This window comes from Schistocerca serialis, chromosome 6 (assembly GCF_023864345.2).
Source record: "Schistocerca serialis cubense isolate TAMUIC-IGC-003099 chromosome 6, iqSchSeri2.2, whole genome shotgun sequence".
Taxonomy (NCBI): Eukaryota; Metazoa; Arthropoda; class Insecta; order Orthoptera; family Acrididae; genus Schistocerca; species Schistocerca serialis.
The window spans coordinates 429,091,896-429,117,919 of NC_064643.1; the positions used below are offsets into that span (position 1 = coordinate 429,091,896).

Below are 26,024 nucleotides of genomic sequence, written 5' to 3' on the forward strand. Positions count from 1 at the left end.
TTTCATTCGTATTTTTAATGTTTTTAACCAGAGTTCTATGATTATGTAGCGGGATGTTCTATGTTCGAGCAGCTTATATGGTCCACTGGAACTAGAAGAAAATAAATGTGCAGTAGCTAACGTTTTCGATGAAATGAAATTATTTTCACTATGTGTCAATGCCCGAACTGAGAGACGCATTTGTTTGTTGCGAGTACGACCATCGGTGTCATTAGTCACACTTTTCCTAAGTAGCATTTACAATGGGAAGCAGGGGAGCCTTGATTACCCATAGAGAATAAGATTCGTATGAAGTCTCATTGGTGGGGAATCATAGGATTGCACATATTGCCAACAGTTTAATCACAATGATTGCCGCAGCTCCTCTCAGCATGATAAAAAAAGCCGGCCGCGGTGGCCGTGCGGTTCTGGCGCTGCAGTCCGGAACCGCGGGACTGCTACGGTCGCAGGTTCGAATCCTGCCTCGGGCATGGGTGTGTGTGATGTCCTTAGGTTAGTTAGGTTTAGGTAGTTCTAAGTTCTAGGGGACGTATGACCTAAGATGTTGAGTCCCATAGTGCTCAGAGCCATTTGAACCATTGCCGCAGCAGTGTTAGGGTAATTCAGTAGTGTTCAAAATGCTGTCAATAATTTTTTAATGTAATGTATTTGAATCTCGACCACCAAAGAACTTACGAATGTATAAGTTGGGTCACCATCGTCACTAAGCATAAACATACGAGTATTTCAACGGAATACAGTATCGTAGCTGGATAATATCTAGAGTGATGAATGCGGACTGTAATACAACACATTGATGTTTATTAACTAAAAAAAAAACAAATAATCTGTGGTGTCACCGCCAGACACCACACTTGCTAGGTGGTAGCCTTTAAATCGGCCGCGGTCCGTTAGTATACGTCGGACCCGCGTGTCGCCACTATCAGTGATTGCAGACCGAGCGCTGCCACACGGCATGTCTAGAGAGACTTCCTAGCACTCGCCCCAGTTGTACAGCCGACTTTGCTAGCGATGGTTCGCTGACAAATTACGCTCTCATTTGCCGAGACGATAGTTAGCATAGCCTTCAGCTACGTCATTTGCTACGACCTAGCAAGGCGCCATTACCAGTTACTGTTGATGCTGTAAAACATGTACCGTCAAGAGCGATGTTCACTATTTATGGATTAAAGTTAAGTATTTTTCAGCTACGTCCTTTTTTGCGAGTCTCATTTCCTTGACCTGTTCCAGACCTCACGCCAGACTGCGTGAGCTAAAACGCGTGCCTTTCGGCTTCCTCTCATAGTGGGTTGGCTCTCTTGCCAATCCACAACATAATCAACATATAAAAATTATATGAATTGTCACTTGTACGACTTGCCTCGGTGTATAGAATATTCGAAATAACTTGCCGGTATGCAACTGGGTAACGTTCCGCGATATCCGCCGATATTTCTGTAGGTGAAAACTAGCACCAGCACATTTTTTTACGGTCTATGAGTTGTCTTTTTGAATACACTCTGTTTTGATTCCTGTTGACATAGCTCCGTCCGCAGAGTGTTTATCTTGCCATGCGCAGCAATCTGTCGTTTCATCTGTCGAGAACGTTACCCGGCTGCATTCCAGTAGATTATTTGAACTTACGGTACTATTTCGTGACATACTATGAGCTGCCATTATCCAAAAGTGTTACAGTATCAAGTGATACCGTGGGCCTCTCAAACAAAGGATTCAAGTAATCTAAACGAGACTTAGGAACACGCACCCGTTATAAAAGTTGTAAAGACGAAGTAGTAGAACAAACCAATAACGACTCCCAGGACCACCTTATATGTCATAGCAGCAACGTTTGATATAAACGCAGCATCCGATGACAGCCTGCAGGCATTAAGCAGCACTGGTAGCGGCATGTAAAGGAAGTATACATAAGCATGTTACTGACCAAGTTACATGTGGGGAAAATATCTTTCAAAATACAGCAGTCACAAGCTCGACTGCAAGCGTTCCTTTAGCTAAAATTAGTTTGCGTGAATTGGACGTCTTAACGATTGCAGTACTGCCTTATGTGGAGTAACCCCTAACTGCTTGTTGCGCGGGGTAGCCGTGCGGTCTGGGCGCTTTGCCACGGTTCGCGCGGCTCTGCCCGTCGGAGGTTCGAGTCCTCCCTCGGGCAGGGGTGTGTATGTTGTCCTTAGCCTAAGTTAGTTTAATTTAGATCAAGTAGTGTGTAAGCCTAGGCACACCTAGGAACATACCACAAGTTTTCCCTAACTGCTTTCTTTCTGTTTGAGCTGAGAAAGAACTCTCCAATGGTCCCAACCGCTCTCTGAGCAAATCTGCGTTAGATGAACATTCTGTGACGCTGCTCGACCCCTCTGTTAGTTACATTTTCTATAGATCATTTGACAATTCCTTTCTTGAAGTAATGTGGAACGAGTCAGTTTATAGGAATGTCAGTACGTGATTAGTGTTAACATTAATGAACTCATTATTATTTTTAGCCCTGCTCATGCAACTACTGTTAAATTGGATTTCAAACTTGCTTCGATACCTATCACCCATGTTTTGTTATTGGCAAAATCAGCAAAAAATTTTCTTGCTGAGCCAGTGACAGTTTTAACAATGGGTAATAAAGGTAATTTTTTCCTTTAGTCTCATAGGTATTGACATCACTGTTCTTCACAAATTGCGATGGATTATTTATGACGAATGGCACTAGCGTATATATATAGTGTGATGGCGTAGTTAATGCCTACCTCATCTATATGACGTCCATGGCGAACACACAATATTATTGTTATTGCTCGCTTTTGCGCAATCAGTACTTTCTTTCTAAGTGACGAGTTACCCCAGAAAATTATTCCGTAAGACATAATTGAGTGGAAATATGCGAAATATGTGAGGAGGCTGATACGCTTGTTTCCAAGATTAGCAATTATACGAAGAGCAAAAGTAGAAGTTAACTGTTTCAGAGGCTGGGTAATAAGCTTCTTCCAGTTCAAGTTTTCATCTATATGTACACCTAAAGAACTGGAGCGTTCTACCCTACTTACTACCTCCTGCTCATGTGCTACGTTAGTTGTTGGTACGACTACTGGTTGTGCAGAATTGAATGTAGCGCGCCTTTTTTCAAAATTATAGCATTGTCTGAATGATTGAGCACAACCTTTTTCATTCTGTTTGTTAAGTAAGTTCAAACCAGCTGCGTGTAAAGCCATCAGTTCGATAAAACATCAGTTTCTCTAAGAGAGTAACATTATCTACACAATCAAACGCCATAGAAAGTTCACAAAAAATGAGCGATGGGCGATATCTTTTTTTTTAAGGCTTGTACTAATTGATGAGTGAATGTATAAATATCATTCTTAGTCGAGTAATCCTACTGGATTCTAACCTGAAACTATCTCCACTTAAGTGTGCGACTACTCTTCAGTACATTACTTTCTCGTATATTTTGCAAAAATATGTCAGTAAGGAAATCGGACGATAATTGTTTAAGTCTGTCTTGACGCCTATCTTATGAAGAGGTTTAACCTGTCTGAAAAAGTTCCCTGAGCCAGTGATGTATTGCATATACCATTAAGGACATTACTTATTAAGCTGGAACAACTTTTCAGAATTCTGTTTGAAATTCCATCAACTCCATATGAGGTTTTAATTTTAGGAGTTTTTGTAATTGTAGCTAGTACATCTACATGTACATCTACATGGATACTCGGCAAATCACATTTAAGTGCCTGGCAGATGGTTCATCAAACCACCTTCACAATTCTCTATTATTCCAATCTCGTATAGCGCGCGGAAAGAACGAACACCTATATCTTTCTGTACGAGCTCTGATTTCTCTTATTTTATCATGGTGATCGTTCCTCTCTATGTAGATCGGTGTCAAAAAAAAAAAAAAAAAATTACGCATTCGGAGGAGAAAGTTGGTGACTGGAATTTCATGAGAAGATTCCGTCGCAACGAAACTCGCCTTTCTTTTAGTGATATTCAGCCCAAATCCTTCATCATTTCTGTGACACTCTCTCCCATATTTCGCCTTAATACAAAACGTGCTGCCCTTCTTTGAACTTTTTCGATGTACTCCGTCAGTCCTATCTGGTAAGGATACGACACCGCGCAGCAGTATTCTAAAAGAGAACGGACAAGCGTAGTGTAGGCAGTCTCCTTAGCAGATCTGTTGCTTTTTCTAAGTGTCCTGCCAATAAAACGCAGTCTTTGGTTAGCCTTCCCCACAGCGTTTTCTATGTGTTCCTTCCAATTTAAGTTGTTCGTAATTGTAATACCTAGGTATTTAGTTGAATATACGGCTCTTAGATTAGACTAGCCGGTCGGAGTGGCCGTGCGGTTCTAGGCGCTACAATCTGGAGCCGAGCGACCGCTACGGTCGCAGGTTCGAATCCTGCCTTGGGCATGGATGTGCGTGATGTCCTTAGGTTAGTTAGGTTTACATAGTTCTAAGTTCTGGGGGACTGATGACCTCAGAAATTAAGTCCCATAGTGCTCAGAGCCATTTGAACCATTTAGATTAGGCTGATTTATCGTGTAACCGACTTTTAACGAATTCCTTTTAGCACTCAAGTGGATGACCTCACACTTTTCATTATTTAGGGTCAACGGCCAATTTTCGCACCATTCAGATATCTTTTCTTATTCGTTTTGCAATTTGTTTTGATCTTCTAATGACTTTATTAGTCGATAAACGACAGCGTCATCTGCAAACAACCTAAGACGGCTGCTCAGATTATCCCCCAAATTGTTTATATAGATAAGAAACAGCAAAGGGCCTATAACTCTACCTTGGGGAACACCAGAAATCACTTCTGTTTTACTCGATGACTTTCCGTCAATTACTACGAACTGCGACCTCTCTGACAGAAAATCACAAATCCAATCACATAACTGAGACGATATTCCATAAGCACGCAATTTCACTACAAGCCGCTTGTGTGGTACAGTGTCAAAAGCCTTCCGGAAATCCAGAAATACGGAATCGATCTGAAATCGCTTGTCAATAGCACTTAACACTTCATGTGAATAAAGAGCTAGCTGTGTTTCACAGGAACGATATTTTCAAAACCCATGTTCATTTGGCTGGCCGGAGTGGCCGAGCGGTTATAGGCGCTACAGTCTGGAACCGCGCGACCGCTCCGGTTGCAGGTTCGAATCCTGCTTCGGGCATGGATGTGATGTCCTTAGGTTAGTTAGGTTTAAGTAGTTCTAAGTTCTAGGGGACTGATGACCACGGCAGTTAAGTCCCATAGTGCTCAGAGCCATTTGAACCATGTTGATTGTGTGTCAATAGACAGTTTTCTTTGAGGTAATTCACAATGTTTGAACCCAATAAATGTTGCAAAATCCTGCTGCATACTGGCGTTAACGATATGGGCTTGTAATTTAGTGGATTACTCTTACTACCTTTCTTGAATATTGGTGTGACCTGTGCAACTTTCTAGTCTTTGGGTACGGTTCTTTCGTCGAGCGAACGGTTGTATATGACTGTTAAGTATGGAGCTAATTTCAGTGAAGGACGTTGGTGCTGGTCCTAGTTGTTTAAAGTGCCGCAGTGCTGCGCCTATTCTTTCCCTATATTTCGCGGCCGCGTACAACAGGTGCTGCGGGGCCGAGAGGTGCTCACCTGCTGCTGAGGGCGGATGTGCGCGGTGAGCGGCGTGGAGACGCTGAGCGTGATCTGGCGGCGGTCCTCGCCCACGCTGTTGGTGGCGACGCACACGTAGCGCGCAGAGTCCTCCGGCTGCACGCGCGGAAACTGCAGCACGCTGTGCAGGGGGCGCACCAGCCCCTGGGCGCGGACCTCTGTCAGCGCACCTCCCGTCTCCCGGAACCACCTGCACAGGCCGAGCATAGTGGCTTCTCTGGGCTACAACTAATCTAGAATGCAGCGAAATAATAAGACTGTAAGATGAACACCAAAGAAAAAACAAGACAGATATGGAGTGTGGTCGCATTAATGCTCACAAAACCGAGAGCGGGATAGTTAACGCCCACTTTTTGAAAATACTGTAATCTAGTAGTTTCTATGAAAGTTTCTATACATTTTAAATGTCGAAACGTTTTTTATTGATTTTAATGAACTCTTCTAACAGATTGCCTGCATCTCGTGGTCGTGCGGTAGCGTTCTCGCTTCCCACGCCCGGGTTCCCGGGTTCGATTCCCGGCGGGGTCAGGGATTTTCTCTGCCTCGTGATGCTGGGTGTTGTGTGCTGTCCTTAGGTTAGTTAGGTTTAAGTAGTTCTAAGTTCTAGGGGACTGATGACCATAGATGTTAAGTCCCATAGTGCTCAGAGCCATTTTCTTCTAACAGATTCCTTTGTGCCGTTTTCCCGCGGATACGCAGGGTCGGCATGGTTAATCGGATGTGGCAATGTTAGTTGAAGCGGTGGCTGGATGCCCTTCCTACCGCCACCCCGTACCCCCCGGGAAGGAATTAGTGTACCCCATGTATGTTAACATCGGCGAATCAACTCAAGAATTGCGCATCATGAGGGGTGTCAAGCAAGGCGATCCCATCTCCCCAAAACTGTTCTCTGCAGTATTGAAAATGGCTATGTCAAAGCTGAGCTGGGAAGGTAAGGGAATTAGAATTAATGGAAGAAGGCTTACCAACTTGAGATTTGCTGATGGTATTGCCTTACTGGCCAAAGACTTCGCAGAGCTCCAAAACTTAGTTACAGTTTTTGCATCGGAATGTCAGCTGGTTGGCTTGAACATGAACCTTTCCAAAACAAAAGTAATATCCAACAAATGGGTCCCAGCTGGAGATGTGAAAGTCAAGGACAGTCTACTAGAAGAGGTCAGTGAATATGTCTACCTTGGCGAGATTATAAATATGAAGGGAGAATCTATCGACGCATCAAGCTCGGCTGGCAAGCATTTGGGAAGAATTCAAAAGTATTCAGATCAAAAATGCCAGTAAATCTGAAGAAAGCAGTATATGATCAATGCATTCTTCCTGTGATGACGTATGGCTGCGAGACATGGACACTGAACTCATTCACAAAAGGGAAACTTAGGACAGCACAGATAGCCATGGAGAAATAAATGCTGGGCTATACAAGAAAGGACAGGAAAAGGGCAGATGACATCTGGTCTGTGACGAAGGTTAATGACATCTTAGAGAGAGGAGGTTCCTTGAAATGGCAGTGGGCTGGCCACGTTGCAAGAAGAAAAGACAACAGATGGACGAAGCTAGTACTGGAGTGGAGTCCGAGAGAGCACCGGAGGCCTAGAGGAAGACCACCAGACAGATGGGACAAAGACATCAAGAAGATCGCTGGTAACACCTGGCAGAGAACTGCCCAAGACAGTCCCACTTGGAGAAGACTTCTGAAAGCCTACCTGAATCCATGACTCGAAGAGGCCACATCATCTATTGATTGAATTGGCTGATGATGATGATGATGAACTGTCTGCGACTAGTGTAATCCATGGAATAGTGCGAAAGTGTTTAGATGTCTGCGAGCCGTGTAACTGAGGCAGGACGTGGGGATCAGCCCGGTATTCACCTAGGGGGATGTGGAAAACCGCCTAAAAACCACATCCAGACCCTCGTCGTTTATCTGCCAGGCGGATTCGATCCGGGGTCGGCGCGCCTACCCGAGACCAGGAAGCAGCGCGTTAGAATGCTCGGCTAACCTGGCGGGTTTTCTAACAGATTCCATATATGTTTTAAAATTTTCCGTTAGACTTAAACCGGCAGACCAAGGAGAAGGTACCTGGATTCGGATAAGAATGATTTTGAAGTAATAGGTTTAACATCAGAAGAGGCACCAATGTTAGCACTGAATAGAGGATCATGGAGGAATTTTATAAGGGGGCTATGCTCCAGACTGAACGCTGAAAAGCATAATCAGTCTTAAATGATGATGATGATGATGATGACTTAAACCGAAGCCCCACAAGTCCCATACCCAAAAGAATGTCGTATTCAATATTTCCAGGTTCAGGGCCTTATTTACACGATAATATCTCTTTAACAAGTATGTTGAGCGTAAAAGTCAACAACGATGAACGAAATCTGCATTTAAAAATATTTTTGTGGTGGTCATAAAGCCGGTAGTAAAATGTTGAATGTTAAACGGGAAGACAGGCTGACTGAGTGGAATCGTAGAGAAAATAAATTTATGGAAAAACTTGAGTAAAAGAAGCGGTAGGTTAGTAGCAACATCGTGAAGCATCGTTGAATAGTTAATTTGATAATGAAGAGAAGTGTGTGAGTAAAAGGAATAGTAAACAGGTCAAGTCGATGTATGCAGAAATCGACATAATGTTCTTTACGGCAGTCAACTTCCGTACAACGAATTTTGCTGTCCTTCTAGTTTGCGTTGATTTTTAAAATTGTAAGTAGTTTCGTTTCCACATGTATCATCTTCACTCCTCAATGTACCACTTACTAGAGAAAACCGTTCAATTATCGCTGAATTAACCTGCTATGATACAGGGCAATATCAAATTGTCCTCTGACCAGCGGCGAAGTGAAGCTCGAAATCGGCCACAATGCAATAATGAACGTACTTTACTACTTATTAATAGAGGAAATGAATTTCGAGTCTGACTCCGCAGTCATTGTGATAACACCGTCCATCTAGATCGCTTACTAAAACTATTTATTTACGTACTGCGATGTTTCGGCTACTGCCACTATCAGATATCAAAAAGCATAGGACTTACAAAAGAAGGTTCTGTATAAGTATTGACATAGCATCTTTTGTATAAATTCTAAGCTTTTTAATGTCTCATGATGGCAGTAGTTGAAACATCGTAATAAACAATAAAATTTTAGCGAGTCGCCAAAAAACAAGTAGTTTACTACATCGAAGTGAATGTCTGAGTACTAATAATAGAATTCAGGGAAGCAGTACGGCCATCTCAGGGAAACTCCACGTAAGCTAGCTAACGACACTGTCCACTCAACCACGGAAATGATAAGACGTAGCTTATTGCCATAATTCTTAAAGTAGTAGGAGCAACATAACAAAAAAATTAAGAAAACTAGAAAAGGAGAATAAAATTCGCATACTACTCTGGACGAAAGTAAGGTTTACAGGGACTTCTGACTGGGTTATGTGTGTTTCACTTAAGAAGAAGAAGAAAAAGGTATTGCCGGATCGCGAAAACTAGAATGACGGACAGCTAGTTATCAAATGTGTGGCAACAGAGAAGGGAAGGAAATAATCTATCTGTAATGCAAGATGTTACAAGATGGACAAGGCACGAAAGCCGATCGAGACATGCTAACAAAGCTGTTTTCCGCAAAAGAAGCGTACTAGAATCACTCAGTCCAAAATTTGTACGCTTGAAGGGCGGATCTTGACGGAAGACTAGGAACATGGAAAGGTAACATGATTTATTATTCACAAGCTCTGATGAGTTTTATTTTATTACGGATGAAAAGGGCTGACAGGGTTATTTGGCTATAACTATTTGACTCTTCGCCTCAAGGAACAGATTAATAGCACATATTACTAATGTTTCTATTGCTACATCTTTACAGTACAAGAAAGCCTTGAAGTTCTGAAATGTTACACAAGATTCAAATCTTCTTAGCCTTTTCAAAATAAAATCTGCCACGCGGATATCTGATTGCGGCATCTCTTAATAAAAAATATTGATGGTACAAGATTACCGTAAAACATTAACTAGATACGCTTAGCCATCAGTTGGTCTTGTATCTCAATATGTTTATAAATAATGGCCCAGTCACGGTTGAGTTCCTCAGGTACAATCATCTTTTGTATGTTGTAGCTCTTCTTATTTTCCGTGCTTGCTAAGAAATATTGGAGAGAAATTCCGCCCTGTGAAAAGCAGCATAGATTGGTTGTGTTTTATCTGAAACAAAATCAATCAAACTCTGTCTTGTTTAAGGCGGAATTTTCTCCATGTCCTATGTTCGTGTGTGTAGAAGCCGGCAAGTCTTTGCTATTCATATATCTTTCAGCCTACTCTAAACGGCACTTTGATTGATTGTATCTACGTTAACATCTAAAAGTCATGTAATATTACTTTTACATCTTCTTACATTCACTATTTCTCTCTGCCTTCTTCTTCATCCTCCTCCTCCTCCTCAGCATCATTTTATCGTTAAAGCCTTCTAAAGATCAGGAACAATTTAAACATTTTATACTCTGCTGCTCCCCTATCCTCTTGTAATATTCCAGGGCATCTCATAATTATTATAATTATTGGAATACTTGGAATACGCTGCCTTTTATCTGAATCGAATCTTCCCAACTAACACGAGCGCAAATTTGTTAAGTAGCCTTCTATGCAAGTCCAATGCTTAGCGCGGGATTAATGTCACAGCAAGAAGAATTCGAATTGCAAGTGAAATAATTTGTTGCTTAGCTACTTTAAATTGCACTCCTAGCCTGGAACCAAAGGACAGCTGTTGATGCGAAAGTGATAGCATCAATTTTTTCAGAGTTTAAAGGTTGTTTTTTTTATTTGAATGTATGGTGTTGCAAATATCTCTATGGCTTAAGTATCCAGAAAGGAAGTTAGAGGGTGGAGTTTTACATGGAGGACAATCACTTGATTTCTCAACTTGTGATTGTCCGGAAAACAGTCCTGACTGATGGTATCAGTGCATCTTCTAAGTACTATCGATATATTCACTTCTTAATATAAGAAAATTAAAAGAATTAATAAAAAGATTCAACCAAAATTAATTTTGGGGGGAAATTCAAATCTTAACGACAGCTTTTTTTTCAGAATAAAGACGGGTGTTATAAGAATTATTTTTGGTGTTAATTTTAGAAAATACTGCAGAGAGATCTTCAAAAACTGGACAGCTACCCCACCATGTATGTTTAGTCACTAATTTCTGTTGTCGTTATCAATATTTCTCTTTCCTATAAAATAATAAAAAGCGTGAACATAACGCGAGACCAAAAACAACCTTTACAAAAACTTCAAAGCATTAAGATTAGTACAGAGAGGAGTGAAATAAATGGGTACACATGAATTCAACTACATGCCGGATGAAATTAAACGTCTTGTGGATAACGCGTTGGAGATTACGTGTGATTAGAAAGGACTATCTGTTGGGGAATTCCTTCTGCTCCATTCAAGATTATCTTACAGTGTGAAACACGTATGTATTCATTACCAGCGATGGCGAGGCATGACAGAATCTCTGACCAGAGAGTTATTTATCATTGCTAGTCTGCGCTTGACCGCGCGAGACGACAGTACTAGTGTGTAGCGAGTCGGCAGTAGAAGTCAGTCTGCGCTAGTCTGCGCGAGTCTGCAGTAGTGGTCAGTCGGCAGTAGTGGTAGCGAGTGGACGGTTGTACTGAGCAGGCGTCGGCATGCGTCGACGGCGTGTTCTTCTCGCGACTCTGGTCACGATTCAGGACGATATGTATTGTTGTAGAAGGTAATGAAGCAGCATTGTGCACACCTAGTAATGTATGTTAATTGTAATTAATTTGTTCAAAATGCCCCAATAATAATTTTTTTTATAAAGTAACTCTTTTAAAGAAAAACATTCATTTCAATTTAAAGAATATTCTATGTATTTCCTCCAAGAATCAAAATTAAATATACGCCAGCATTGCACGAAGCTGTGTCGATAAATAAGAGCAGATATAGATGCAGTTTTTATGGTGCAGTTTATATTGAGGTAAGAATTTTTGCTTTTTTATTCAGAATACAGGGCCGAAGGTCAGCGCTGCTGCCCTTATGAAATTTATCAGGTTTAATTATTTCTGTTGAGATGTTAGATACGGTTCATGGTTCATTATTTAATTAATTAATATTATTGTGTGGTTTTTGCCTCCAATCTGCATTCTTATTAGACATTAATTTTGTTGGGAGGTTATATTTGGCTTCATTTTCATGTTTTTCATTTAACGATTTTGTATGGGTAGGTTACACTTGGCGACATCCGGACCAGGATCGTATTTCTTTGTGAATCTTCTGAGAAGTAGTCATATATCTGCTCTTATTTACTTAATATAATTAGCATCTGGCGCAACGCATTTTCTAATTTATCAATCTTTCTTCCACAGATCATCGGCAATTTGTTGCTCTTTGTTGTATTTGTGTTTGTTGCATTTTGCATTGTGTTTGTTTCATTTGTGAATAATTTTGATTTTTTGATTTGAGAAAAATGCCGCGAAAAACTGTTAATAGTACATCGCGATGTATAATGAGTGAAATAACCGACTTAAATAACTTGACCGATAGTACTTGCGACACGCAGTGTAATGATGACAATCCTGCCTTTTCGGACAATCAGTGCGTGCTGATCACTGGTAATGATTTTATTGCTAATGATGAGCAAATAAATTCAATTGTGTCCTCTGTTAATTTTACGATAATTGATGACGCGGGGCGTTCTGTTGCAATGAGCGCTGCCCAGCTTAACACAACCGGTTTGCAAAATTCACGTGATGAACAGACAAATTTTTCTAATGAAAATGATCAGTGTACTGAAAGTACGACAGATTTATTTAATTCCGGTGTAGTGACCGATAGTGCACATCCGATTGGCAAACGCTTTCAGAAGTTACAGAATGACCAAATGGTCACACAAAACGTGACAAATGAATAGATTAAGTAGTATTGACATGGATCGATTCATGGCATTAATGATACAACTTAGTGAAAATTTCAAACAACAACTTAATTAAAATTCCAAACAACAGAATGAAAGACAAGACGACAATCACAAACAACTTAGTGAAAGTCTCAAACATCAAATTAATGAAATTAATGAAAAACAAGATAACAATTTCAAACAACTTAATGAAAAATATAACGACCTTAATGAAAAATTAGACAAAAATTCCAGACAGCTTAGTGAACAGATTACAGCCATTGCCTCGCAATGTCATGATAGTAAAGAACAGTTACGTGTGGAAATTGAGGCTTGTGCTAAGAAAAGTAGCGAAGAAATTAGATCTGTTGCTCAAGAATTAAGGGATATGCAAACAGCTACAACAGAAACACTTAGAGACGAAATTAGTGGAGTCGCTAAACAATGCTCTGAAAACACAATACAGTTACGCGAGGAGTTTAAATTAATGACAGCAGAACTTTCGCGCACACTGGATGCAAAGGTAGACGCAAAATTCGATCAACAAAACAGTCAAATTGACGAGCGTTTTAATCACCACCTAGAAAACAGTAATACGCGTTTCCGTAAATTTATGCAGGAACAGAATAAAGTAAAACGACGAGTCATGGAAACAATCACCGCACAGAGGCCGGAAGATAAACGTAAATTGTTTGCGAAAGCAAAAACATACGTAGACAACAATATTGCTACAGTGTCCGACGAAATTAATACCATTAAACAGTTGAACACAGAATTATGTGATGAAATTTCTGACAGACAGACTCGAACAATTAGAACTAACACAGGATTCCGATGTCATTAAAGCAGACGTTAAAAAATTGAGCGAAACCACAAGTAAAATACAAAAACAAATTAATGCTTCTGACACTAAAAACGATGATCAGGTAAAAATACTGACTGAAAAATATGATGAATTGGCCAGTCGTATTGATGTTATCGAAAGTAATAATGACAGCAAATCAGACGATACTGCACCGATTTTGTTTAACCAAACACCTGAATTTCAAAATTTACAGCAGACAATCAATGAGATCGATTCGTCCAATAACACATTACGTAGAAAATTGTCAAGTTTACAGCAAGAGGTAACAGAGATAAAAAATATTTCAGTTAATAACACGTCACAGCATACGGCAAATTCCGAACATTTCTCACACTCACACAGCCAGTATAATTCAGGTAATCTACAGAGAGTACGTGAGTTAGATACCGAACAGTCACAGTCAAACAGATTCTCATACAATCTTGAACCTGTTCCCTCATACAGAGACGATAATTTTGTTTACAATCATTTTCTATCAGTGAGAAAATTTAAAGTATTTAAAAATGACAGAACATAGATTCACCCACTGGATTGGATACAACAATTTAGCTTTGCTTTTCTACCGACTTGGCCCGTAACACATAAACTTGAATTTATCTGCAGTTTTTTGGAAGGCAAACCGGCAACTCGTATGAGACCGATCGCGAGGCAATGCTATTCGGTAGAAGAGTTTCAGAATGCTTTTCTGTCAGCGTATTGGTCGAAGACGACACAGCGCGGAATTAAGGATCAACTAATTAGTTTACCGAATTATAAGAACTCAAATTTTTCCAGTGTCACGCAATTTTTGGAGCACATGGTCCAACAAAATCAGTACTTAAGTGAACCATATAGTGAATCTGCACTTATTCAATTATGTATTTCTAAATTGCCACGATCATTAAGAGTGTCACTTTTAACGCGTAAGCAGAAAGAAAATATTTCGGCATTCAGAGATCTGTTACAGCTTTTGGAAGTGCAGCAATCGGATTATTCCTTTATAAACAAAAAGTTTTCATATAATAACCAAGGTCAACAAACGTACAGCAATTACGATCAGCCACGTAATTTCAATAGCAAAGGTAATAGACGCTTCAGGAACGACGACCACCAGAACTATAATAACAGACAAAATTTTAATTATCAGTATCATCAAAATTTTCAGCAACAGCAAAAACATTTTGGTAACAATAGAGGTTTTTCTCCGCAACAGCATGAAAGCCAGCCGGTTAGCATACCTAACCAACAATGCAGTGTTCAAGGTCAGCCAGACTTTAATGTTTCACCGCGTGCACGTATAGTCTCAGCTCCAACAAATAGTAACGCACAGCAACAAGGAAATAACTACGTACAGAAAAGACACTATTTCAATTCCTATCGCAATGCACCGTATAGAAATGACTATTACGACAGACGTAAAAACAATGAGCACAATTATCAACATACGTTTAATAACAGTCGGTCTTACCAGCAACAAAATGATCAGCAACAACATATTCTCATGAATGAACCAGACAGTAGGTATCATCCAGAGCGTAATACGTCTGGAAGAAATAACAGAACAGTTCAAATAGGCGAAATGCCACAGCATCCTCCCGAAAATAATAACACGTCAGATAGAATTTGACTAGATACAGCACAGGTTGCATCTTCCAGCAACGTAAACAATACTTCAGATACACAGAATCTTGTTCACGAAAATGTTATTACTTTTGACGACATCCGAGACACTCTTTTGCAGGAAAGACCAATCGTTCAAAAAACCATTTCACACCCTGTCATCTAAATTAAAATTGGATCATCGAAATTTTCGGCAGTAATCGATTCTGGATCACCTATGTCAGTTATAAATGAAGAAACTTTCAACGAGTGTAACAAAGAGAATACCTATCCTACGTTACCATTAGGCAAAACGAAAGTAAAAGGAGCAGTATCGAGTAAAGGCGTAGATGTTAAATTACAGACACATTTATCATTTTGTATTGCAGGTCACACATTTCACTCAAATTTTTGGATTGTTCCTTTATTGACAACAGACGTTATTTTAGGTACGAATTTTCTGGTACAACACGACGCAATTATTGACTTTCAAAACTCCTATTTAATGTTAAAGGATGAAAATGTACAACTAGCTCTAGAATTTCAGCACTCATTATCTGCAGAAGAACAAACAATTAATCGGACAGAGGTCATTTCCGTATCACGTAGCATAGACTGTAATTCCACATTGTTCACAGATACGTACGTACACAACTATAATACTCCAGACGAAGCCGACTATGACGTAATACAGACGATTTCTGATAAAGTTAAACAGAGTAGTGCAAATACAGACGACGAACGCACGCAACTACACAAAATTCTTTTACAGCAAGCTCCAGTTTTTGACAACGTTCCTGGTACTATGTCCGGTTTCATGTATGAATTTCAAGTCAAACAGCACGACACATTTAAAGCCAAGCATTATCCCATTCCATATATTCATAGAGAACAAGTTAAGAAAGAATTGCAAGCTATGCTTGACCAAGGAATTATTGAACCGGCAGTTAGTCCGTACATAAACCCGCTCCATATTGTTAAGAAAAAGGATGGCTCACTTCCCCTCGTACTTGATTCGCGTCACATCAATGACATTATTATTAATGAAACAGATCGCCCACAGTCACTAGAAGAACTTCTACAGAAATTTCATGGTACTGCTATTTATTCTACATTAGATCTGAAATCGGGATTTTGGCAAATTCAGCTCCATCCGAACTGCAGAAAGTACACAGCATTTCTCTGTTTTGGTGACTGTTATCAATTTTGTAAATTACCATTCGGTTTAACTATTTCTTCTGCAGCTTTTATTCGCGGTTTGAATACAATACTTCCGACAGAACTTAAAGACAGAATCACAACGTACGTAGACGACATTCTTATTGCAGAAGTTAACTGGTCTGAACACAATCTGATTCTTGAACGACTGTTGCAAACTTTTCGTGCACAAGGACTCACAGTTAATCTCAGTAAATCGCACTTTGGCAAAACTTCTGTAAAATTTCTTGGACATGTAATTTCGGCAGAGGGCATTACGCCTGACCCGGAAAAACTTCAGGCTCTACGTGACATTACTGTTCCTACGACGAAGAAACAACTACGCAGTTTTTTTTGGGCTTAATTAACTTTTTTCGTAAATTTATTCATTACTCTGCTTTAGACACCCCTAGATTATGTCAATTGACAGGTAAAAACACTATTTGGTCCTGGGATAAGCAAGCACATTCTGAATTTATGAACCTGAAACACGCTTTGTTGAATGCACCACTTTTATCGCACCCAGATCTTACCAGAAATTTTTCCATTGCCACCGACAGTTCTGACACCGCTTTAGGTGTACATATTTTTCAGGAAATTGAAGAAGATGGCTCTACAGTAATTAAAAATATCGCATTTGCAAGTCGCATTTTGTCACCTGCTGAACGAAATTATTCCGTTACAGAACTTGAAACATTATGTGTTGTTTGGGCTTTTGCGAGATTTAGGCACTTTCTTTATGGAAGACATACCACCGTTTACACAGACCACAGAGCGATACAATTTTTACTTTCGGCTAAATTTACACACGACAGATTAAGTAGATGGAAACTTTATCTACAGGAATTTAATTTTACAATTGTTCACTTTCCCGGCACACAAAATGTTGTAGCAGACGCACTATCTCGTTCTCTCAACAAGACATCGCAACCAACTTCTGCAAAGCAAATTTCTGCGTCATGTACATTCAACAAGTTGCATTTGAAAATTTCATTTCGTCGTCATTACAGGACATAGCACAAGAGCAGAATACAGACAACGTGTGGAAAGAGATTAAACACCTCTGGCAAGATAGGAAAAATGTTACGATTAGAAACCATTACACTGTACGCCATGACATTCTGTTTCGCCGCTCTCATCCTGACAGCAACAATTGGTTATTATGCATTACTGATGAACTTGTTAACAAATTAATGTGGTATACTCATTTAAGTTACGCACATTACGGAGCCAGAAAATGTTTTCTTATACTGAGACAGAACTGTTATTTTACCAACATGGAGAAACGTATTCGACGAGTTTTAGCGTCATGTAAAATCTGACAGAAAGCTAAGTCAGACACAACTTCACATATTCCTCCATTATACCCCATTGTACCTGTTAAATTGAGACATATGGCCGCTGTAGACATTTTTGGTCCGATTCCCAGAACTAATAGAGGTTTTTGCTACATCTTTGTCGCTGTTGAACTCACTTCAAAATTTGTTACCTTTACTCCGTTACGCAAAGCTACTGCTAAAACTGTATCGAAAGCATTTGTAAAACATTTTTTATTTCATGTAGGGCATGTGTTGAAAGTAATTTCCGACAATGGATCACAGTTTCGATCTGCTATATGGACACGTATGTTACGAGCTAGAAACATTTTTACGATCTATATATCCAGGTACCATGCTTCCTCGAACCCTTGTGAACGATTAATGAAAGAAATTGGTAAACTGTGTAGAATTTACTGCCATAAAAAACATATTGATTGGGACATACACATACTTTCATTCCAAGATGTAATTAATTCCATACCGAATGAATCTACTATGCTATCTCCGTCTGTTATACTGAAAAATGCTGAACCACCCAACAAAATTAAAGAATTAGTAACATTTCCTACATCTCGTCGACTACGAAACCATTAAATAATTGACATTGCGCTGAACAACATCAAACGTGCCGCAGAGCGCCGGAGAAGACAGCAAAAACAGGTTTGTACACGCCGTGAATTCCACATTGGACATAAGATATTAGTACGTACACACTATTTATCCAACAAAGGAAAGAGTAAATGCAGTAAATTTGAGCTTCTATACGCAGGTCCATATCGGATTCGCAGCATTCCTCACCCCAATGTTGTACATGTCGAAACTTTGAGTACCAGAAAAACCAAAGGAAACCACCACATATCGAACATCAAACCTTTTATTGAATGAAGACACTTTATGATTTAACATGCTGTAATGCCATTTGCTAATTTTTATGACCACTTATGCAATTATATTCACATGAATACTTACTGATGGGACGATGACCGTAGCAGTCTGGTCCCTTTAACCCCACAAACCAACCAACCAATACTTACTGATGATTGTCGTATTTTTTCTTGGCAAGTGCCCGGCAAGGTAAGGTTAGCAGGTCGCTTTTCCTGTCGTTATACACCCTAGACCGTGCATATTTTCCATTTTTTATGTATGTACGATTGTTTTGCTGTTTTGTTTGTATGCACTATGAAATAGTTAAGGTATAGCAAACACCAGTTGACTTTGACATTTTTGCCTTATGATATCTCAACATCGTGACTACTTTACTTCTTTATTTTTGCTGCTACATTGTGATACACTGGGTACATTTTTGCCTCTGAACAATATCTATATTTTTGACATATTACGTTTTCTGTCATGCTATGCTGTATGCTAAATTATGCTACTATAAACCAGTTTTTATCTAATGGGTATATGAATTAAATGCAAGACATTAATCTTTGTTCATCATTTTCAGAAAGAAATAACGTGTAAAAGAAATAAATTAAACAGAAATGGGAATTTCACCTTCGGAATGAACAAAAGAAGATGCAAAAAAAAACCTCATGAGGAAGAGTAAATGGATCAGGATTAACAAGCATTAACAAGAATATACTATATACATCGTAAAATAGCAGTCTTAACTAATTTTTTCTTTGAGAATACAAGGCGATTGATGCAGGCTGTCAGACAGAACTACACATCTTAGTTTTAGTGATGAAATATGCTAGAAATAAGGAATAGTTGTGTAATGAGTAATGAAGTGACCTTTTTTTGCAGATGATAATGAATGGTGATGAATAATGATGAAGAATATGCTACTATGGATAATGAAGTTTTTCTTTACAGGTGATGATAATAATGGAGTTATGATAATATAGATAATGAAGTGATGGATAATGAAGTTTTTTTTTCTTTACAGATGAGGATAATGTTGAAGTTATGTATTTATGCTATGTAGTTATTTTAGTATTTGTTGCAGTTCGTTTTGACATTATGTGTTATATTGCGTAGTATGATGACTGAAGGTTTTGGAAAGGACAGCTAGGGAACACATTTTTTTTTATACACGTTTCACTACCTGTTAATTCGAAGTTCACTACTTTTCAGCATAAAATGCGTTTCTTCTTTCAGTTTAATAATCCATTTTTGTATTTTTGCAGGAGAAATTATTTATGAAATTAATGTGCTATAAGCAGTTGTTCACTAAACCTATGTCATTTATGAATGTGATTACATATACTCTACTTGTTTCATAATCTTGCTACAGCTGACTCATGACGAATGACGTTACACATCTTCATTTGCAGCAACAACTCAAAAGCAAATATTTTCATTCTTTAGTAATGACCCAACGCAATGCATTGCTTAATATATATATATATATATATATATATATATATATATATATATATATATATATAATGCTTTATAATTAGGGAATGAGTGCCAATGTTCTCTGTAAAACGATTTATGTACATTATTCTGTAATATTATGTCATTTATTAGCTCTTGTTTTCAATGATGACTTCTGATGGTTTATAATTAGGGAATGAGTGCCAATATTCTCTGTAAAACGACTCATGAACATTATTCTGTAAAACTATGCCACTTATTAGCTCCTGTTTTCAATGATGACTTCTGATGGTTTATAATTAGGCAATGAGTGCAAATGTTCTCTGTAAAACAACACATGAACATAATTCTGTAATACTACATACATGTACAGAAATGTTCAATAACTGGGCAATGAGTGCCACCAACTATTAGTGTAATTCTCAATGAAGACTAGTATGTGACTTAATGTCCTTCACCTTCTGACCTAATTACCTGGAATTACTGCAATATCCGTTTGTCCTGTATATCCTCATGATCATGGAGCACTATATTTGGTTTTTGCACTAATTCTACGTTGGTGTACCTTACAAGAACGTGGTGTTGACACGACATACTGTCCACCACCGTGAGCGATGGAGATGCTATTATGGTCCCACTGTTTGGTGTACCTAATGTACCACCAAAAAGATAACATGGAATATTACTACGACATTTCAGTGTCTTGGCTACGCTGATTAATACTTCTGGGAAAAGAACTTCAGATTGTCTCACTTGGTGTTGTGCTTCTGTAGAAAGATATGGACTTTCAGTGCAGCTGCGTGCAACCTAAAGTGCTACAACCATGATGCAATCCTTCCCTTTCCTATCCTAACTACAGTGCATGTGCACTTATGTCATTTGTTAATTTGTTCTGTACTCATTGTACATATATTTTTTGTCATTACCTGATATGTTCTGTACTCGGTGCATGTGCACTATATTTACTTCATGTTCTACACCTATATATCTGTATATTCTGTGATTGTAAAGTTAGTTAGTTAACAAAAATTTGTTGCTCATGGCAAGTCCAAATGACTCACCATCGCTGCCAAATTTTTGCCGCCCCCAGTGGAGGGTTATGAAACACGTATGTATTCATTACCAGCGATGGCGAGGCATGACAGAATCTCTGACCAGAGAGTTATTTATCATTGCTAGTCTGCGCTTGACCGCGCGAGACGACAGTACTAGTGTGTAGCGAGTCGGCAGTAGAAGTCAGTCTGCGCTAGTCTGCGCGAGTCTGCAGTAGTGGTCAGTCGGCAGTAGTGGTAGCGAGTGGACGGTTGTACTGAGCAGGCGTCGGCATGCGTCGACGGCGTGTTCTTCTCGCGACTCTGGTCACGATTCAGGACAATATGTATTGTTGTAGAAGGTAATGAAGCAGCATTGCGCACATCTAGTAATGTATGTTGATTGTAATTAATTTGTTCAAAATGCCCCAATAATAATTTTTTATAAAGTAACTCTTTTAAAGAAAAACATTCATTTCAATTTAAAGAATATTCTATGCATTTCCTCCAAGAATCAAAATTAAATATACGCCAGCATTGCACGAAGCTGTGTCGATAAATAAGAGCAGATATAGATGCAGTTTTTATGATGCAGTTTTTATTGAGGTAAGAATTTTTGCTTTTTTATTCAGAATACAGGGCCGAAGGTCAGCGCTGCTGCCCTTATGAAATTTATCAGGTTTAATTATTTCTGTTGAGATGTTAGATACGGTTCATGGTTCATTATTTAATTAATTAATATTATTGTGTGGTTTTTGCCTCCAATCTGCATTCTTATTAGACATTAATTTTGTTGGGAGGTTATATTTGGCTTCATTTTCATGTTTTTCATTTAACGATTTTGTGTGGGGAGGTTACAAGTGATAAGTATAATGTTCAAGTTATTTAATTAGAGCTGGCACTGTATTATTGGTTTGGCACAACAGATACCCGTAACAAAAATATATTCTCCTTCATTATTTACAACAGTCTGTCAATGCTGGGGTAACTTTTCTATTCCACAATTTTAGAAATCACTTGGTTTTGAGGCGAAGAACTCGTCGAGCCATGTTCGGAACGCATTTTCATTCGGAAAGGAAGTTCCTTGAAGATTGTTCGATAGAGGAGGGAGTGGAAATTTGTGGGCGTAAGATCAGACGATCAAGGTGGATACGGAATCATTTCCCAACCCAACTCCTGTACCCTGTTTTTTGTCAGTCTAGCAGGATGGAGGCGGTCATTCCCTTGGAGTAGCAACACTTCACCCAGGCCAGCTGGTCGTCGTTGTTGGATTCCGTCTGGAAGACGTCTCAGTAGTTGAAAAATATCAGCTTGATGACTACACCCTAGGGAAGCAATTCGTAGTACACCACACCGTCGCTGCTCCACCAGATGCATAACAATTTCTTTCATGGATGCACACAGATATTTGTTCGGGGAGTTGCTGTTTTGTTCCTTTCTTTTCCTTATTTTAGCATAAAGACACAAATTCTCCTTACCAGTAACGATGCAGAACGGGAATCTTCGGGGTTGTTCACAAGTCAATTGATGGCGAGCAAGCAGAGATGCACGTTTGGCCACCCGCTGATTTTTGTGATTTTAGCTTAGAGCATTTGGTATCAATACACCCCAGTGAATGTAACTTTCGCACGATGGTGAAATGACCACGGTCCATTACACTAGCCAGTTCTCGAGTATACTGACGTGGATCACTGTGGATTAATGCGTTAAACGATCTTCACCACACCCCGAAGGTCTTCGTGAACCTGCAGAGTCACTAATGTCAAAAAGGTCCTCCTTAAAATGCGAAAACCATTTTCTTACCGTGCTCTGTCCAACGGCATCATCCTCATACACGGCGAAAATACCGGGTGATCGAAAAGTCAGTATAAATTTGAAAACTAAATAAATCACGTTATAATGTAGATAGAGAGGTAGAAATTGACACACATGCTTCGAATGACATGGGGTTTTATTAGAACCAAAAAAATACAAACGTTCAAAAAATGTCCTACAGATGGCGCTTCATCTGATCAGAATAGCAATAATTAGCATAACCAAGTAAGACAAAGCAAAGATGATGTTCTTTACAGGAAATGCTCAATATGTCCACCATCATTCCTCAACAATAGCTGTAGTCGAGGAATAATGTTGTGAGCAGCACTGTAAAGCATGTCCGGAGTTATGGTGAGGCAGTGGCGTTGGATGTTGTCTTTCAGCATCCCTAGAGATGTCGGTCGATCATGATACACTTGCGACTTCAGGTAACCCCAAAGCCAATACTCACGCGGACAGAGGTCTGGGGACCTGGGAGGCCAAGCATGACGAAAGTGGCGGCTGAGCACACGATCATCACCAAACGACGCACGCAAGAGATCTTTCACGCGTCTAGCAATACTTTTTTTTTTTTTTTTGGTTCTAATAAAACCCAGTGTCATTCCAAGCAAATGTGTCAATTTTTACCTCTCTATTAAGTTTTCAAATTTATACTGACTTTTTGATCACCCGGTATTTCTGGCTGCATCCGCTGCTGTTACCCCTCTACTGAAATCGAACAGGGTAATACGTCGGAAATGTTTGAATTTCTCCACTTGGTATTCCATTTTCTAGCGTGCACAGCTGCACTCACTATCTCCAAATGACAAAATGACAGTACGTAAATTTAAAGGGAAACAGTGAACTACAAATAATAAATGACAGTCGATACATAAATCCATAACAATTGGTATAACGACCTGCATAACGAAATGGCTATGAACTTTTGCAACAACCAAACGTAACAGTATTTCGTAATGTACAGTCATTTAACTGTACTGTGTTTAAATCAAATAAAATGTTGTCTTTCGAGTCTTTGCACATCCGAGGGACAACCATCCACAGGATCCACGGAATACGACTAGCGTAGTGCAATGTAGTCCCGAACATACAATTATAACTAGAATCGACGGAGCAACAAAGTAGTTCTGAAACTGACAACTTTCCACGTTAAGTAAATGATTTTCAGCGTCTTCGAAGTGTGTACCAGATGAAGAAAATTACCTGAAAAGATAAATGCCTTGAGTAAACAAATCGTTTCGGCTAAGAGAGCGAGCCTGCGGCGAGTCAGCGCGACGCCCCTCACCTGTATGTGGGCGGGGGGAAGCCCTGGGCGGCACACACCAGGTCCGCCGGGCTACCGGCGCGCGCCACCACACTGGCCGCCGAGTGCTCGATGCGGGGCTGCATGTTGCCGTCCGGCTCTGCAACACACGGGGCACCGCGGCTCAGCAAGCGGAACAGGCTCTGGCAATATCTCAGCTCTGCCTGCTACTGTACTATCCAGCTAGCTTCAGGGCATGGAAATACAGTACAAACCACTCAGTATTTGCAGACCGCCTTCAACGGGCCAAGCACAGCAGAGAAAGATACGGTCATAAAAATCAGCAAAGACAGACATCTCCACCCTTTTCAGGAATACTTTCACAAACACAAAGCATTAACGTACACTACTTAATCATCAGATGATTACTGCAAACCAGACACAATATAAAATAACCGAAAAACTCACACAATGAAAAAAAACTGAAAACGAAGCTTTTTCTTTCGCATACCTCGCTCTCTCGCTTTACCTCCCCGCCCTTTTATTTCATCCCTTATTCCTCATACCTTTTCCTCCATCCCATTACCAACTCACTCTCAGTTCCCCTACTTTGTGTTCACTGAAAAATGTTCAGATGTGTGTGAAATCTTATGGGACTTAACTGCTTTGGTCATCAGTCCCTAAGCTTACACACTACTTAACCTAAACCATCCTAACTACAAACACACACGTCCATGCCCGAGGGAGGACTCGATCTCCGCCGGGACCAGCCGCACAGTCTATGACTGCAGCGCCTTTGATTGCTCGGCTAATCCCGTGCGGCTGCATTCACTGCTCACTCTTCCTCTCCTTCTCCCCGCCACCATCCTCCCCCCCCCCCCCCGCTCCCCCCTCCCGCTAATCACCATTCGCCGCGCGGGGTTGCCGTGTGGTCTGGGCGCTTTGCCACGGTTCGCGCGGCTCCCCCCGTCGGAGGTTCGAGGAGTCATCCCTTGGGTATGAGTGTGTGTTTGTTGTCCTTAGTGTAAGTTAGTTTAAGTTACATTAACTAGTGTGTAAGCCTAGGGACCGATCACCTCAAGTCCGGAACCACGCGGCTGCTACGGTCGCAGGTTCGAATCCTGCCTCGGGCATGGATGTGTGTGGTATTCTTAGTTAGGTTTAAGTAGTTCTAAGTCTAGGCGACTGATGACCTCAGATAGTGCTTAGAGCCATTTGAACCATTTTTCAATGACCTCAGAAATTTCGTCCCATAGAACTTACCACGAATTTCCAACTACCAATCACCATTCGGATCTTGAACTCCGTCACTATTCCTTTATTTAAACCTTAAGTAAGTACACAGTAACGTAATTAAAAGACGTAACACAAGCGTCTGACAAATAACAAAGAAAGAGAACATTTATAGAGCAAAGGAAAACTAGCAGTTAATTCGGTAATACTACTCACACAAAACACACAGAGAAAATGTTAGCCAGAAAGATGGAAACAAACAGTAGTGGGGCTACATTGTGTTGTGTTTAGCATCAAGAAATGCGTAGTTCTGAAAAGCAATGTGGGATTAGGTGAAAAAAAGTGTCAAACGAAGGAATACCCAAAAAAACGTGCAAGCAGACGGTGTTTTACGGTGGGAGCTAAAATTGAATATCAAAGACCGTTAATAAAATCCACATCTTTTGTGCTGGGCTGTATCTCGATCTTATCGCCAGCAAAATTCAAAATATGTTTCGTTACAGGCCACTTATGATGCTTTATTTTAATAAAAGGAAACGCGTTTGTTGATAAAACACGCATTTTCTGTAGTTACGAAGATGGATTCAAAATACCTTTAACAATAACTCAAGTATATGAAATATATACGCAGTTGCGAATACGAACAACCACCAACTGTATAAGGGAATGAGGACAACGAAAATTGTGCCCGACCAGGACTCAATCCCATTTCTCGCTTTACAAGAGCGGCCGTCTTATCCACCTCGTCTATCCGTGCACTACCCACGGTCAGATCCAGACTTCATATGTCGTCGTTTCTGCGTCACAATCTGTACTCCTACAAACATTATGTAATTCCCGCTCAGGGGAGCACATAAATAAGATACTGTAT

General features: G+C 39.9%; 1 protein-coding gene across 1 annotated transcript in view; it reads right to left on the reverse strand.

Annotated features, from left to right (window-relative positions):
- The window catches only part of LOC126484903 (Down syndrome cell adhesion molecule-like protein Dscam2), a 505,795-nt gene that overhangs the window by 304,224 nt on the left and 175,547 nt on the right, over positions 1 to 26,024 (reverse strand). Inside the window, exons 5-6 of the mRNA XM_050108503.1 lie at positions 23,963 to 24,080; positions 5,621 to 5,831 (exon numbers count right to left, since the gene is read on the reverse strand). Coding sequence (XP_049964460.1) covers positions 5,621 to 5,831; positions 23,963 to 24,080 — 329 coding nt within the window. The remainder of the gene's footprint in view (positions 1 to 5,620; positions 5,832 to 23,962; positions 24,081 to 26,024) is intronic.